Source organism: Panulirus ornatus, chromosome 4 (genome assembly GCF_036320965.1).
Source record: "Panulirus ornatus isolate Po-2019 chromosome 4, ASM3632096v1, whole genome shotgun sequence".
NCBI classification, from domain to species: domain Eukaryota; kingdom Metazoa; phylum Arthropoda; class Malacostraca; order Decapoda; family Palinuridae; genus Panulirus; species Panulirus ornatus.
In genome coordinates this window covers 74,831,796-74,849,377 of record NC_092227.1, presented here as the reverse complement: position 1 = coordinate 74,849,377, position 17,582 = coordinate 74,831,796, and the positions used below count along the sequence as shown (strand labels likewise).

General features: G+C 38.9%; 1 protein-coding gene across 3 annotated transcripts in view; it reads right to left on the bottom strand.

The window, feature by feature from the left end:
- Positions 1 to 17,582, bottom strand: part of Lztr1 (Leucine zipper like transcription regulator 1) — a 75,732-nt gene continuing 58,150 nt past the window's right edge. For 2 of the 3 annotated variants that reach the window (XM_071697012.1, XM_071697006.1), the window contains exons 13-16: positions 11,052 to 11,230; positions 3,776 to 3,925; positions 2,543 to 2,677; positions 359 to 637 (exon numbers count right to left, since the gene is read on the bottom strand). In XM_071697012.1, the coding sequence (XP_071553113.1) occupies positions 497 to 637; positions 2,543 to 2,677; positions 3,776 to 3,925; positions 11,052 to 11,230 (605 nt within the window). In that variant the 3' untranslated portion in view covers positions 359 to 496. Of the gene's footprint in view, positions 638 to 2,542; positions 2,678 to 3,775; positions 3,926 to 11,051; positions 11,231 to 17,582 lie in introns of all 3 variants that reach the window. The other variant, XM_071696998.1, reaches the window with a different exon arrangement.

Sequence of the window (17,582 nt, the reverse complement as noted above, 5' to 3'; positions counted from 1 at the left end):
TTGAAAAGCATCATATTTTTAACCAGGTAAAAGTAAATGCTGTGGATGTGTCAGACAAAAGAATAACATACATACAATACAGCACTATAAGGCTATACTCAATGATGTCATAATCAAATTAAGAAATTTACAATACTGTATCTCCCTCCAATTAGCCCAAATAAAAAAATTGTGATATATGATTGCAATCAAATAGCTTCAATCTTATCTAGCTTTTGAGAGTTCCAAGTCTCAAAAGATGGAAATATGATCCCAGATAATGTGCCAGTCCACAAAGAGACAAACTTCTTTGTTTACAGGCAGTACTCACATTTGCAGAAAGTTCTGAGAACACATACACTTTTACCTATAAGAATGTATACTAGCCACTTGATTCTTAACCAGCTGTGGTGTCCACCACTAGCATGAGAGGTAGATTTTAATTTTTGTTCAAGATAAAATCTTATCATCTTTCATTTGCACATTTGTTTCTCCAAGTCCATGATTCTGACAGGGTTCATCCCGAATCTGATGTGCTGAGGCTAATGGATGACATATCATGACAAAGTTTTGAGTCTGACATGTCTTCTGCAAGGGCCTCCAGGATATCTAAAAGTAGGTCACGGCTCAAGCATCGCATCTTGGGCAGCTGGGCCACCTAAGGGAAAATTATTGACATTAATATATATTTTGATAACAAAGAAACAAATGATAGAAAAAAATATCTAAGTTAAGGCCAGTCACTCTGGAAAGTGGTGAACAAATATTCTGCAAAATCAAGAACATATTTCATAGGATGGTCCTCACAACAGTGCTTTCCCTTATATAGGTACTAAGTCTTATACTAATAACATCTTAGCACCTTCTCATACAAATGAAGAATGCATCTATATCAGCAGTTAGAAAAAACATATAATAAACATTCCATGTACATTCATCAACATCAAGTCTTATCAAATAAACAGCTTACTCAATTCTACTTTATGGGAGTAGTCATATTTTCCAGGAATCCCACCAAATCCTGATACTAATCCCCCTGATAATAGTGATATTGTGGCTGGATGCCAAAAAAAATAATAATAATGAATGCTTCATAAGTCATCATAATATATACTGGAATAATGTCCAGTGGTGTTAGTTGTAAATACTGAAATTCACTGATATACTTCACTATTCCAATATGATTGTTATGTTATACATAACTGTACAAAGCATTATGCATTGTCTTAGCCCTTGGTATATCACTCTAAGCACCCTTGACAGGTGTGGAGGGAATCAAATTCTTCATCATTCTCTAGGTAAAGCCCTGTGAAGCAAAATATCTCTTTTTTTTTATCTTCCAGAAGCATTATATTTCTGACACTTAGCATACTCTCTGAAAACTTAATACAGAACCTAGACATAAAGTCACACACTTAACCCTTTCCCTCCTCTTGAGGTTTACTTCACCTTACATTTTACTTTCCATATCCCTAACTCTATACCCATACCTCTTAATCCATATAGCTTTCATTTCACTAACTATTCAATTCATAAACAAAAAATGCCTATCCATGTACATCTACTTTAAATACCAAATTTTTCCTTCAAAAATTCAATGAGTTAACTGTGTTAAAAGACTAATATCTATCTAAGACATTGTTTTATCTCCATGCATTAGAACAGGATTCACTGTTTCCATCCATTTTCTAGATGTCTGATACTAAACAGGATGGCCTGCCTACAAAGTTTTCTTCATTACATAAAAGTGACTTCTGAAATATAGTTTTTCCCACAAACAGACATGACTCATGGCTCAGTCGTTCATGAAAAGTTGCAACACCCGGCATGTTTTGGCCCCAATAATTCAAAATATTTTACATTCCATCCATCCATCCATCTTCAATTTGGTCTGGTTCTCCTTGTTCCCTCCACTCCTAATACAAATATCCTCTTCATCAACCTTTCCTCACTCATTCCCTCTGAATGTCCAAACCATTTTAACACATCCTCTTCTGCTCTCTCAATCACACTCTGTTTATCATTACACATCTCTCATCCTTTCATTACTAGCTCAATTAAACCACCTTATACCACATACTGCCCTCAAACATCTAATTTCCTACCAATCCCATCTTGTCCTGGTTCCATCGAAACATATTCAGACATGTCAGCTTGAGTCCCTGAGAGGAAAGAACACTCCTTGCTTGACTTCTCACCTCTTCTCATTTCACCATACCACTTGCCATAACACTTCTTTTGAGTACCTCCAAGTCCCAAACACCCCACATCTGTAGCCCTATCATTAAATAATCTACATCTGCCACCCTATCATATAACATATTCCAAAATCTTTACAAATTCTCACACCATCTCCTCTTCACATTTTCTTTGCCTGATAGAGGCCAACACACAATAAAAGGGGGGTTTCCAGCAACCCGCTCCTGCCCATTTTAGTCACCCTCTACGACACACAAGGAATATGAGAGTAGTTTTCTTTCCTCCATACCCTAGGGACAAAAACTTATATAATACATATATATATTAATCATTAAATGTCAACATCATAAATACCAATCCTTACCTTTGGAAAATGATGCACAATAAGGTTGAGTGCATACTTCTTCATATCTGTGGCTTGTATGCGATCAGCAGCCTCAAGGATTTGTATCACATTCTCAAAAGTTACGTTCATCTCCAAGTTTTGTTTGCAGAATGCCTGAAAGAATTATTGCATTATCTTTTACCCACTATGGTGGATTAATCAACACTTTCACAAATCAGTAATCTGGTGCGAAAAACTTACATACTACTGGAATGAATACTAATGAAAAAAGAACATGTAGTTGGGTGATGTAATCCTGAAATAGATATAAAAGCTTACCCATGAGGCACACTTCAGCCATCTATACTCACACATTCCCCTTACCCATAAAAAACACAACAATGAAAAATGTATATACATCAAAACATCAAAATGGCCTAAAAAGCACAAAATAACCACCCACCCAACTTAGCCTCAAACACTACCCCACCAGACATACACCCATCTGAAGCCTTACCACCATGACAGCCTCAAACACTACCTCACCAGACAAATACCCATCTGAAGCCTCACTATCATGACACTTAGGAGTCTCACTTTCTTGTCTATGCTCTGGACATCACCCATTTCTACATTACAAACAGAGACTTAACTTACCTCAGACCTGAACATTTCACCACAATGTTCAGGTCTGAAGCTGTGTTTTGAAACAGAAGTAGTGTTTCCCAGCTTGAACAGATTGACTAAAACATTCAAAATGAAGTACTGCACTTATTTGGTGAAATACAAAATTGGTATTTGAGAGAGATAGAGAGAGAGAGAGAGAAAAAAAAAAGATGACAAACAAAGGAAGCTAAATAAATTTTCCATCGAACAAGAACTGGGATGTGAAATTTCAGACACAGCATGGAACAACATTAAAGGGAATTCTAACTTTATAATGAGGAAGTCACTACATGGCTGCCAAAGTAAGGCTATGTACAAGGGAATATATTCAAGTTGCTAAATGATAGAGAATCTACTTCAGTGAATTTCTCTTCTGCTTTAATAAAAATAACAACATATATTATCTTCACTAATGCAAATGATTTACCAATCTTGACTGAAAAGAGTATTTCTATGTATTGTACAGGGAGGTTTCCTCAAAACAATCCAAAAAGGTGATCTAATGTAAAAATCAGTGCACTTAATAACACATCCTCAAAATAAAGAGAATGGATTGAAAAGTATCATTGCTCATCTTTGGCAATGAAAGAAAAATATATACAATACCTGAAGTCTATTGTTCGTGAAGCCATAAAAGTATGGTGCAGAGAAAAGGTAAAGAGAATCCTCAGGCGGCATATCTACATCTCCATAATATATATATCGTAACAGTGAATCAAATGATTGTTGTGATGGGATCATCTCTCCAATAGCAATCTGAAAGACAGAATAAAATAAAATCAATAATACAAACTCAAAACGTGTATTAGGACGGCTACACAAGATATGGAAAAAACAGTTCATATAAATCATGAACAATGCTTAATACCTAATTAAAGTAAAAACAATTAAAGAAATCACATTCAGGCAGGAATCAAGGATGAACTGGAGTGTTGTGATTATATTTTTGGGTTACAGGGAAAGTTTTACACTACTGTTGCCCCATCTGGGCGTGGAACTGTGCCATACAGTTAATGGCTAAACTATGGCATGTGAAGCGGTCAAGAAAAACCATAGAATGGTCTGTGGTGCTTGATTGTGGAGAAGGGCTCCAGTTTCAGTGCATTTTGCATGACATCTAGCGAGTGGATGTGAGCAAATGAGGCTACTTCACCTATTTCTAGCACTATCTTGCTAAAGTGGGACAAGGCAAGCATGTGTGGAGAAAAAAGGCAAGAAGTTAAAAAGTATTATAATAACATACAATGATATGAAGCATACCTAACACAAAATTATCCATAAATAAACAAAGATGAAAGAATATAATTTCACTTAAAGAAAAACAATCTGTAATCTGTAATCTGCTCTTTCATTTACAGGTCTCTTAAACTTTATAAGCATACTTACCTATATAAACAAATACTTTCCATATGGTGGATGGTGATATACACACACACACACACACACACACACACACACACACACACACACACACACATAAGAGATGGGGCCCCACGAGCGTAAAACTCCCTGTACAGCAGAAATAGGTAATTACACAAGGCCTTGACCCATACAAGCTCATGGTCCCAATCAAATTTCACCTAATGTGCTAAAGATGTGTGCAAATAAACTTGACAGACCTCTTAAAATACTGTTTGAGATGTCCCTGGAAAAAAGCAAAGTGCCAAGGGAGTGGAAAAGAGCAAACTTCATACCCATCTATAAGAAAGGAGACCAGGAAGAAGTGCTGAACTACGGACCAGTCTCCTTGATGAGTATGATCTGTAATGTACAGAAAAAGTTAATCAAAACGCAGAGGGATGATGTTCTACAGAGGAGAAATTACCCAAGTGAGAGACAACAAGGTTTTAGGGAAAGCCAGTTACATGTGATGAACCTCTTTGATTTCCATGAGAGTGAACTCTGTCTTAGACAAAATGGATGGCTGAGTAGATTGCTTATTTCTTAACACCAAGAGGCATTTCACACAGTACCACATGGAAAGCTAATAAAGGAGATGAAATACCAAGCAAGAATATGGGTGAGACTCCTCCAATGGACAGATTATCATCTAAGCGGGAGGGAACAGGAGACACGTCAGAGGGGCCTTCTCCAACAAGGTGGAGGTCACTAGTGGAGTGCCCCATGGTTTTGATTTGAGACTGTTATTCTTCTTGATCTATGAGAATAACGTATCTGAATAAGGCAGCAAATGATGCAAAAATCATAAGGGAAGTAAAAAATGAGGATGATTGCATCAGCTTACAAAGGAACCTACAGAAACTCTTCAAAATAGGTCTGATACATGGCTGACTAAATTCAATCCAATTAAATGTAACGAGGAAGGGTCAAGGTGAAAGAAATAAGCTTCAGGACTCTGCATGAGGAGGAATTGGAGATCAACATCATCCCTATCCTGTCACCAGAATCCCACATTAGAACAGTGATGGAGACAAACTATCTTCTGGAAAATATCAGAATAGCTTTCAAGTATACCAATACAGAAATATTTTGTAAGCTGTTCATATCCTACATATATAACTGTGCTTCTCAGTTTTAGTCAATGCAACTAAAGAGGCACAAAAAACTAAGAAGGTCCAGAGGAGAGCAACAGAGATGCATACCAGAATTAATTAAGCAGGCTTATTTACAGACATGCAAGGGAAAAAGCAAACAGGAGTGATGTGGTCCACAGGGTACAACATGCTGTTCATGCGCTGAACTTGGGGTTGGAAGAAACCATACGAAGGACAGTGGGGCCTGATTATCGATAGGGAATTCTAGGTTTGGTGCATTACACATGATGGCTAGAAAGTTGATGCGAGTGAATAAGGTCATTTCTATGTCTGTTCATGACACTACCTTAATGATGCAGAAAATGGCATACATGTATGAAAAAAATAGTTACAAAGGAAGGGGTTTAAATTTGCCTACCTTGGAAGAGAGAAAAGCGATGGGGTGATCTGATCCCAACTTTTATGTTTTTAAAAAAGACTGATGATGTAGACTGTGCACAGTTCTTTGAGATATGTAGGGATAGAGTATCCAGAGGACATAACATGAAATTAAGCAAGAAAGTGATGTAAATAAGTAAAAACAGGCAGATAAATCAATAGAATGATTGAAGTTTGGTTAATGCAGACAGCATACATAAATTCAATAAGTTGTGTGACAGTAGAAAATTTTCAAGAGATAGGTACCCACAGATATGTAACTTCCTCTCTGTACAGTGCAAATAAATTATAAATAGTTGATTACCCAAGTTTTAGGATGTATATTGGAAAATTCCCAATACAACATGTCACGCAGCACATAAGGATGAGAGGGACAGATACCCAATCATTGCCAGATATTATCTTTACACTAATCAGCATGGATATCTGTTTTTTTTCACTCTTGATTACTGCTTCCTGTGTTAGCTGAACATATGAAGATAGGCCACGTGTGCTAACATCCATCATCAGGCTGTCATATGTAAGGCATCGAAACTACAGTTACTTATCCACATCCAGGTCCAACAGACCTTTCTCCAGTTTACCCCAGCTGCTTCACATGCCCTGTTTCAGTCAAAATGACAGCATGTTGACCCATGTATACAACATTGTTCCAATTCACTCTATCAAGTGCACACCTTTCACCCTCCTGCATGTTCAGGTCTCAATCATTCAAAATCATTTTCACTCCATCCTTCTATCTCAACTTTGGTCTCACCATTCTCCTTGTTGCCTGCACTTCTGACACATATATCCTCTTTGTCAACCTTTCGTCATTCATTCTCTCCATAAGTCCATTTCAGCACACTCCCCTCAGCTCTCTCAACCACACTCTTTTCACTACCTCACCTCTCTCTTACCCTTTTATTACTAACTTGATCAAACCACCTCATGCCAAATATTATTCTTAAACATTTCATTTCCAACACATCCATCCTCCTCTGCACATTCTCATATACAGCCCATGCCCTACACCCATACAATATTGTTGAGACTACTATACCCTCAAACAAACCCATTTTTGCCCTCCCAGATAAAGATCTCTTTTTCCAGGCATTCTTCAATGTTCACAGAGTCTTTGCCCCCTTAGCACCCTATGATTCATTTCCACTTCCATGGTTCCATTTGCTGCCATGTCTACTCCCAAATATCTCAAACATTTCAGTTCATCTAGTTTTTTCCCTTCAAGTACACACCTAAACTAACCTGTCCCTCAATCCTGCTTAGGACATTACTTTTATTCACATTTACTTGCACCTTTTTCCTTTCACACACTTTTCCAAGTCACCAACTTTTGCAGTTTCTCGCTTGAATCTGCAAACCGTGCTGCATCATCAGCAAATAACAGACTCACTTCCAAGGCCCCCCTCATCCCCTACAGACTGCATACTTGCCCCTCTCTCCAATACTCTTGCATATTACTCTTTCACCACCCCATCTATAAACAAATTATACATCCATGGTGACAATACATACCCCTGCTGCAGACAAACCTTCACGCAGAATCACTCACTCTCCTCTGTTCCTCCTCATACTCATGTCATACAACCTAAATAAATAACTTCTCACTGCTTCTAATAGCTTTCCTTTAACTCCATACATCCTGAAGACCCTCCATATGGTATCTCTACCAACCCTATTATATCATTTCTCCAGATCCATAAATGCCCCAAAAAAATCCATGTTTCTCTAGGTATTTCTCATAAACATTCTTTGAAGCAAACACTTGATCCACACATCCTCTACAACTCCTGAAATCACGCTTTCTCTCCAATTTGATGCTCTGTATAAGCCTTCACTCTCTCAATCATCACACTCCCATACAACTTACCAGGTACACTTGACAATATATATGTCTGTAGTTTGAACACTCACCTTTATCCCCTTTGCCTTTATTCAATGGCACTATATATGCATCCAACCAATCCTCAAGCATCATACCATGATCTATACATACACCGAAAATTTTGATTAACCAAACAATAAGTCACCACCCTTTCTTAAATTCAACTACAATACTATCCACTCCAGTCACCTTGCAACAATTTATCTTATGTATGGCTTTCACCACATCTTTTCTATTCACTAAACTACTCTCTATGACCTCCTCACCATGTACCACCCAAACCAAAATACCCTACATCTGCCACTGTATCATCAAATATATTCAACAATCCTTGAAAATATTCACTCCATCTCACTTTAACAGTACCTGCCACCACTTCCCCTCTGCCCTCTTAAATGATGTTCCCATTCGTTCTAGTTGTTTTTTGCACATTATCAATTTCCTTCCAAAACATCATATTTACCCTAAGATTTACTGATATTCGTTCATCCCAACTCCCATTTGCCCTTTCTTTCATCCCCTACACCTTCCTCTTGCCTTCCTGCCAATTTCTCTTCCACATGCCAGCAATACCTCCCATTCCTCATCCATCCCCCTAGCTTCCTCTATCCTCACTTTTTGCAATTCTACACTCAATCTCTCCCAGTATTTCTTCACACAAGTCACTCTCCAGGTTCACTTACTCTCACCACTCTCTTGTTGCCAGTAATGTTTCCTCTTTTCCAAAAACCTCTACAAATCTCCACCCCTGCCTTTACAAGGTTTGTGATCTGACATCCAACCAGCTATCCCTCTAGGAACATTCATGTCCAAAAGTATATCAGTCAATATATAATCCAATAATGCCCAATAACCATCTTTCATACTAACATACCTATACTTGTGTATGTCCCTCTTTTCAAACCAGGTATTCCCAAGTGCCAGTCCTTTTTCAGCACAAAACTCCTAAAGCTGTTCACCATTTCTATTTTCCATTCATGCTACTGAATGCCCCATGCCCCCCCCCCCCAAAAAAAAAAAAAACTGCCTCATTACTCACCTTCGCATTTAAATCACCCATTGCTAATACCCAGTCTCTTGCATCAAAATCGCTGATACACTTACTCAGCTGCTCCAAAAACGCTTGCCTCTTCTCATGGCAAGGTGCATAAGCGCTAATAATCACCCATCTCTTCCCATCCACTTTTATCTTAACTAACACCAGTCTAGAGCTCACTTCCTTACACTCTTTGACACACTCCCACAACTCCATAGCTCTTGTCCTATCATCAACACCTGACTTTACCCCTAAGACATTCCCAAACCCCTTTTACCATCTACCCTTGAGCTTTGTTTCACTCAAGAGCCAGAACATCCAATTATCTTTCCTCAAACATACAACCTTTCTTTTCTTTCTTCTCCTCATTTAGACAAATCAGCCTGAGCCTTCAAGAAGGATGAGCACTTCCCATTTGGCTTCTGTTTTCTCTTCTAGAAAATGAAATACAAGAAGGGAAGGGTTTCCAGTCCCCTGTTCCTTCCTACTTTAGTTACCTTCTAAGCCAAACAGGGAGTACAGAGGTAGAATTCTTTCTCCCTACCCCAGGGATACTGAGAATATCAAATATAATGTATCAACAGGAAAAAATTATCGTGTAATGCTCAAGTTTAAAACTATGGTGAATGAAGACAAAAAGAGCAGAAGTGAGACAAGATGTGTAGAAGAGATATAATCATGGAAACTATATTAAGAGACTGAGAAGTGGAGTTCAAGAGCCAGGAACTGGGGCTTTGTGGAGAGAGATCTGCAAAATTTGCAGCAAAGGATAGCAACATGGGTTCCAACACCCTTAAATACAAAAAGACTAGTAAGAAAGTGGAAAGAGTGATTTAATAAAAGATGTCAAATAGTAGAGGAGCCTTGATATGTGAAATGGCAAAGATATACACGGCACTACAGCTAGCCAGCATTTGCGAGGTATAAGGGAGCAAGTAACACGTTTGCACTAAAACAGAAAGAAGGAACAAAGAAATTTGAAAAGAATATTAGGGACAGGGCAGGAGAAAATCTAAATCTTTCCACAGTCACTTAAAGGACAGCTGATCAGGCTAAGGGATTCAGAGTGTACAAATGTTGAGAATGAAATGGGATATGTGAAAAAATCAATAACAAGCTTAAAAGTGTTTTCACAGTGGAAGACACTATAGCCCCAACACTGATGAGATGAAATGAGGAAGAGGTTTTAGAAAACAATAAAATTTCTAGAAAAGACTTCAATAGAATACTTAAAGGTCTCAACCCACACAAGGATCATGGTTCAAACAAAATTTCACCTACAGTTGCTGAAGATATGTGGAGATACACATGATAATCCTCTTGAATTACAGTTCAAGATGTGAATTACAGTTCAAGATGTCACTGGAGAGAGGCAGAGCGACTGGGAAATGGAAAAGGGTGACATCATAACTAGCTATAAGAAAATAGAACAGGAAGAGGCAATGAACTACATACTGGTCAAACGAATGTGGTCTGTAAGGTTCTATAAAAGATGATCAGAAGACAAACTGATGACACTCTACAGAGGAGAAATTACCCAAGTGAGAAACAGCATGGTCTTAGGGAAAGGTCATGTGCAAAAGAAAACTTTTAGATTTCTACAAGAGAGTGAGCTCTGTCTTGAACAAAAAGGGAAGGCTGGGTGGAGACTCTGTATCTGACTGCCACAAGGCATTTGACACTGTACAGCATGGGAAGCTGATTAAGAAGCAGTATCACCATGGAAGAATGTGGGGAACTTCCGCAATGGACAAAATTTGATCTCAGTGAAAGGTAACAGAGGACATATACCAAAGGAGCCTTCTCCAAATAGATTGAAGTGATTAGTGGAGTGCCACTGGGGTTCTGTTCACGGACTTTTCCTCTTCTTGATCTTTGGGGTTTGGCTGGGTAACAGGATAATTTTGTGTTAGGACCAAAGCTACATTACTGGGTTACTTGACACCATCTTAAAAATTTCCCTTGACTGAGGAAGACTGAAGAGTGTATCTTTTAAGTAAACTATAGAAAACAAAGGATATCACATACCTGCACTATGTTATTCTCTGGCATGAATGACCTGAACATTGCTTCAAAGTATGAGCAACGTGCCGCTAAAACAGCTTTGTGCGCTCTGATGGGAGTGCCATCAAGCATGAGGGTTATGTCACAAAAATCCTGACCCACACTCTTTAGAAACTGCTCCATATCTTGCTCTAGTGTTGTGCCTGAAAACCATTGAGAATTAATCTATGTTTTTTACAAATCAGAGTATACAATAAAGTGGACAAGCTGACACAAAACACAGAAAAAACAACATGTGACAAATAGGAGTAGAACTGAATCTTTTTTTCCATATCCATAATGTTAAAAGAGTAGAAAATTTCAGAAGAAAGTTGAGCAAAAAGTTTTACGAAAATAAATGGAACTGGATAGAGGTGAATGTAAGATCAGAAATGTTAACCTGAGAAACAAAAAAGGAGAGTTGCTGAATCAGGTGGAGGAAGCAAAAAGAAGACAGAAAGAGTATTTTGATGAAACAGTGGATGTGGAAAAGCATGAGGCTACAGTTACAAGCACATACGCCTAAAGCAGGAAAGGAGGTAAAAAGGGCAATAATGAGGTTCGAAGGTAGGAAAGGCACCTGGAGTGCATGGGATTATGGCTGAAAGGTTGAAGTATGGAGGAGAAAGTGTGATAAGAGTGGATGCATTTGATAAGGACTCCTGTGATATAGCAGTTAGCGTTCCTGACCGTGACACATTCACGGGCCGCCTAGGGTCGAGCTGAGAGGAGTGTGCTGAAATAGACTATGGATGTGAAGGAAAGTAGTGTTTAGTCATCAGCATATGAATGCATCTGGTTATTTGTAAAGGATAGGAAATTACAATAAACAAAAGAAAAAGCAGAAGACAGGACAGAACTTAGAGGACACTGCTGTTGATGGAGACTATGGAGAAGAGGCTGATCTATCAACAAACAGGGAGCTAGACTGGCTAGAGAGGAAGCTAGATATGAGAGAACAAAGTGAGGGAGAGAAGTCAAAAGAGGGGAGCTTAGAGAAGAGACATCAATGCCACACACTTTCAAAAGCTTTGGATATATCAAGGGCAACTAGATCAGTTTCACAAAATCTTTCAGGGATGATAATAGGCATAGTAAGACTGGAAAGAATATCATCAGAGGATCTCACATTATGGAGACCATACTGGTAACAGAGAGACTGTGACATTCAAGATGTCTGAGAATATGGGAGTTGATAAGGAATTCACAAACTTTGGAAACAGTATATGTCAAAGCAACAGGATGATAGTTGGAGAGGCTAGAACAGTCATCCTTTTAAGGGATGTGATATACCGACGTAAGCTTCCATGACGAAGGTAAAGTTCTGGTTTTAACATAAAAGGAACACACAAGCAAGCATAAGGGTAAGGTCAGAGGCTCACTCTTTCAGTACATGGGGGATGGATGCAATGAGGTCCATAAGCTTTGCTTATGTTCAGATAGAGATGTGCTTTTCAGACTGTTCGAAAAAACATTACAGGGAGAGCCATAGGATTAGCAAGAGGGGTATCAGGGGGTGAAGAAATGTTAGTCATTCAAGGTAGAGTAAAAGGAGGAACGAGAACCAAAGAGAGTTGCTTTGTATATGGGATAGACTACTATAGTACTGTCAGAATGGATAAGTGAAGGAAAGGTAAAGTGACACAGGTTGTTAGTGATCCTCTTACCTAAAGACAAGAAAGGCCTAACAGTCAATGACGAATGACAAGGAGAGGTTATTCCACTTCGTCTGAATAAAGGAATGCTTTACATCATGGATAACATACCTGAAATGATTACAGGCAGTGATATATGCTAAATGGATGTTAGAGGAAAGAGAATTTCTACAAGCCTGATATGCCTGGTCTCTCATCTGACTGGTCTCAGATCAGAAATGGCTGAACTATGGACTGGAAGAAGAGGTCATCTTGGAGGACGAGGGGATAAATGTTTACATTCCCACAACAATAACCTCTGCTCTGTGTTTGGTGGAGAAAGAAGCATCACCTCACAAGAGACAGTAATTTACCCAGGGAAATTCAGAAAAGGATTTTTGTAAGTTATTCCTATCAGCTTTACTGATAAGCTAATATTTACGTTTAGAAGAGACCAATGGAGGAAAAGATACTATTAAAATAGATACATTTATGAGAGTGTAGTCAGGTGAACCAATTGAGGGCAAGACTGTAAAGCTACAGGATGAAGGACATTAGGAGAGTGATCACTGGGGTCAGAAATAAGGGTTATTTATTTATATATATTTATTTACAATAAGGGTAGATCAGTTAATAATTTGCTCTAGATCATTAAGAATAGAGAATGTGAAGGCTTCAATGTTCTAATCTTCTGTATGAAAGGAATTCACCAATTTCTTATGGTAAAAGTTGAAACACCCAAAGTATAGGATCTCAGCTTGAAGGTGAGAGGATGTCATGGCCTCATGGCCAGAGTTTAAATAGGCACAGAAAGATATGAAATTTGTAGATTTAGGAGAGAGTAGGTGAAACACAGTGGTAGTTGGGAGACAGACCTTGAGCCAAATAACATCAAAGTTTAGGTTTCAATGTCCTTGAGGCATGCCATAGGTGTGTTGATGATGGAATAAGCAAACACCATCAGCAAACTGGAATCGTGTGTGAAGACTATGGTTGGATATGAGAAAAAAGCTGGTGAAAACATCAACACATAATTAGGCCTCACAATGAAATCAGATATCAGGTGAGGTACAAGACAGATGGTGTTCACCAGAAGAGAGGTTACCAGAGAGACCACGAACGTTGGTACAGAGAACATAAATGGTGAGCAAAAATGGAAGCAGGTCTATTAGAGAGGGAATAATACAAAATATGTAAGTAGAATATTAAGAAGCTGATAGAGGAAAGCAAAGAAAGAGTAGATGAAAATCTTGGAAGAAAGTTAAGTGGAAAGTTTTAAGATAATAAGAAACTATACTGGAAGGAGGTCAAAAAGGAAATAGGTGGATGTGAGAGTGGAAGGAAAGTTGCTAAATCAAAACGAGGAAGTGAAAGGAAGATGGAAAGAGTATTTAGAAGAACTGATGAATGTGGGAGAAGAGGAGCCAGCAGTTGTTACAGGTATGGGTATGGAGGAGAGAAGGAAGAGGATGTAAGGGCATATAGCAAAATGGGAGATACAAAGGGCAATAATGAGGCTGAAGGTAGGAAAGGCATCTAAAGTGGATAGGATAATGGCTGAAATGCTGAAGAATGTAATTTAGCAAGGAAACAGAAGGTTGTGCCTGGGGAATGGGTGAAAGCTATTATTGTTCCATTATTCATAAGGTGTAAAGGCAGTATGTAGCAATTTTAGGGGAATAAGTCTATTAAGTATACCAGGGAAAGTGTATGCAAGAATATTAACTGACAGAGTGAAAGAAGTGACTGAATGCTGAAAAAGTAAAGGGCAAGGGGGTTTTAGGGAAGGTATGGGACGTGTGGATCAGATTTTTGTAGTAAAGATGACTGTGGTATAGTGTTTAGTGAAAGGTAAGATGTTGAATGCAGCTTCTATGTTTCTGTTGAAGGTGTATGACAGAGTCAAGTGGAATGCTTTGTAGTATGCACTGAGGATATAGGGTATAGGGGGACAACTGTTGGATGGTGTGAAAGCCTTCTACAGAGGAGCAAATGTGTGAGTAAGAGTGGATGGAGAACTGAGCGAAAGTTCTGGGATATATGTAAGTGAAGCAGGGCTGTGTGATGTCACTGAGGCACTTCAATATATATATATATATATGGATTGAGTGATGAGAGATGACAGCAAAACTAGGGAAAAGGAGTGCAGAAATTGAGTGGGCAGTGAGATATGGTGGTTAGTGGCAAGCCTGTTTGTGGATGATACTGTGTTGTTTACAGAGAGTGAAGAGGAGTTGCAGAAGGTTGCAAGTGTGTTTCATGATGTGTGTAAGCATAGGCGAGTGAAGGTAAATGCAAGTAAAAGTAAAGTAATGGTGTTTGAAAAGAAACAGTGAAAGTACAGATTTTGTAAAACCATACAGAGTGAAAGAAGAAAGTGTAATAAATTATACTTTGGATATGGGAGGGGGAGACTGAAATAAATGAGAGAATTCAGTTATCTAGGAGCTCTCTTGGGTAAGTGTGGTGATATGGAAGGAGTGATAAGGGAGAGAGCAGCACAGGGTAGAAGAGTCATTAGGTCCCATAACAGAATAATGAAGGGTCGAGGTGTAAGTATGGAAGTGATGAGAGGATTAAGAGACAACATAGTCCTCCTGAAACATGTACAGAGAATGAGTCAAAGAGGTCAAGAATCCAGGCTGTTGAAATGAGCTATTTGAGAAAAGTATTTAGTGTGACTAGATGGAATGAAGAAAGAAATGAAGTGGTGTATGAGAGATGTGGTACGGCAGAGAATGCAAAGGGCCTGAAGTGTGGAGTGGTAGAATGGGTGAAACATGCTACTTTGAGGTGGTTTGGGCACACAGAAAGAATGAAAGAATGCGGAGGCAACCCCTTAATGGGAGTTCCCTGAGGGAACAGGCATCAGAGATATAGACAGAAAGATAGATAGGAAGATTTTCACCACCTCTCCTCTCTTCACCTAATCACTCTCCATGACTCTCTCTACAGACTGAAATTAAATTTTTGCTCTAACAAATTCAACCCAGTACTGCTTCCCCTTTCTGAGATACAGCAGAGGTCTAAATCTACAGAGTAGTCCTGTTCAGTGTGAGAAAAACTGAGTATCTGAGTAAGGAGTGGAAAGAAAGCGAGTTAAAGAAATCAGAGAAGATTAATTAACAAAAGACAGAAAAGGTTTAAAAGCTAAAGAAAGATTAATGAAGAGTGAAAGGAACATATGCAACAGGAAAAACCCTAAAAGGACCACTGCTGTTATCAACAAAAAACAATATGGAGTGTATGAAGATGCAACTATGCATCAGAGAACAAAGAGAAGTGAAAAAACAAAAAATGAAGGTTTAGTGAACAAAGATATACCACACCTTGTCAAATTCTTCAGAGATGCAGAGAGTAAATGAGATTTACCAAAATCCCTTAAAAGAGGACTAGAAATGGGCAACATATGAAAGAAATTACCAACAGACCTCGCACTATGAATGCTATAATGAAGTTCTGGAAGAAGGAAGAAGTATTCTAACTGATTACAAAGATGAGTTACATAGCATCAGATGCTTTGAAGAAGGAAAAAGTGCAAGTGATGAGAGGGTGGAACTATTAGACATTTCCTTTTTCTTGTTTACATACGCTGGTACAACGCATATTTCCAAGTATTCCTAAGCATGTATGTGACTCTATAAATGATAGCTATGAAATATTCTGAGAATAAATGAAGGTGTTTGCTTTGAAGAATGTATGTGAGACATACTTAGAAAAGCAGATGGATTTGAATGTAGCATTAATGGATCTGGAGAAGGCATATGAGAAAGTTGATACAAATGCTCTGTGGAAGGTATTAAGAGTATATGGTGAGGGAGGTAAGTTGCTCAGAGAGCAAAAATGGGAATGTTTGAAGGAATAGTGGTTCCAACAATGTTATATGGTTGTGAGGCATCGGCGATAGATAGGGTTGTGCGGAGGAGGGTGGATGTGTTGGAAATGGGATGTTTGAGGACAATATGTGGTGTGAGATGGTTTGATCGAGTAAGTAATGAAAGGGTAAGAGAGATGTGTGGCAATAAAAAGTGTGGTTGAGAGAGCAGAAAAGAGTGTATTGAAATAGTTTGGTCACATGGAGAGAATGAGTAAGGAAAGACTGACAAAGAGGATATATGTGTCAGAGGTGGAGGGAACGAGAAGTGGGAGACCAAACTGGAGGCGGAAGAATGGAGTGAAAAAGACTTTAAGTGATCAGGGCTTGAACATACAGGAGGGTGAAAGACGTGCAAGGAATAGAGTGAATTGGAACGATGTGGTATACTGGGGTCAACGAGCTGTCAATGGATTGAACCAGGGCATGTGAAGCATCTTGGGTAAACCATGGAAAGTTTTGTGGCACCTGAATGTGGAAAGGGAGCTATGGTTTCGGTGCATTACACATGACAGCTAGAGACTGAATGTGAATGAATGTGGCCTTTGCTGTCTTTTCCTGGCGCTACTTCACGCACACGTGGGGGGAGGGGGGGGGAACATTTCATGTAAGGTGGAGTGGCTGCAGGAATGGATAAAGGCAGCATGTATGAATATGTACATGTGTATATATGTATATGTCTGTGTATGTATATCCATTACACATGACAGCTAGAGACTGAGTGTGAACAAATGGGGCCTTTGGTGTCTTTTCCTAGCGCTACCTTGCACACGAGGGGGGAGGGGGATGGTGTTCCATGTGTGGCGAGGTGGCGATGGGAATGAATAAAGGCAGACAGTGTGAATTGTGTGCATGGGTGTATATGTATGTGTCTGTGTGTGTATATATATGTGTGCATGGGTGTATACGTATGTGTCTGTGTGTGTATATATATGTGTGCATTGAGATGTATAGGTATGTATATTTGCGTGTGTGGACATGTATGTATATACATGTGTATGGGGGTGG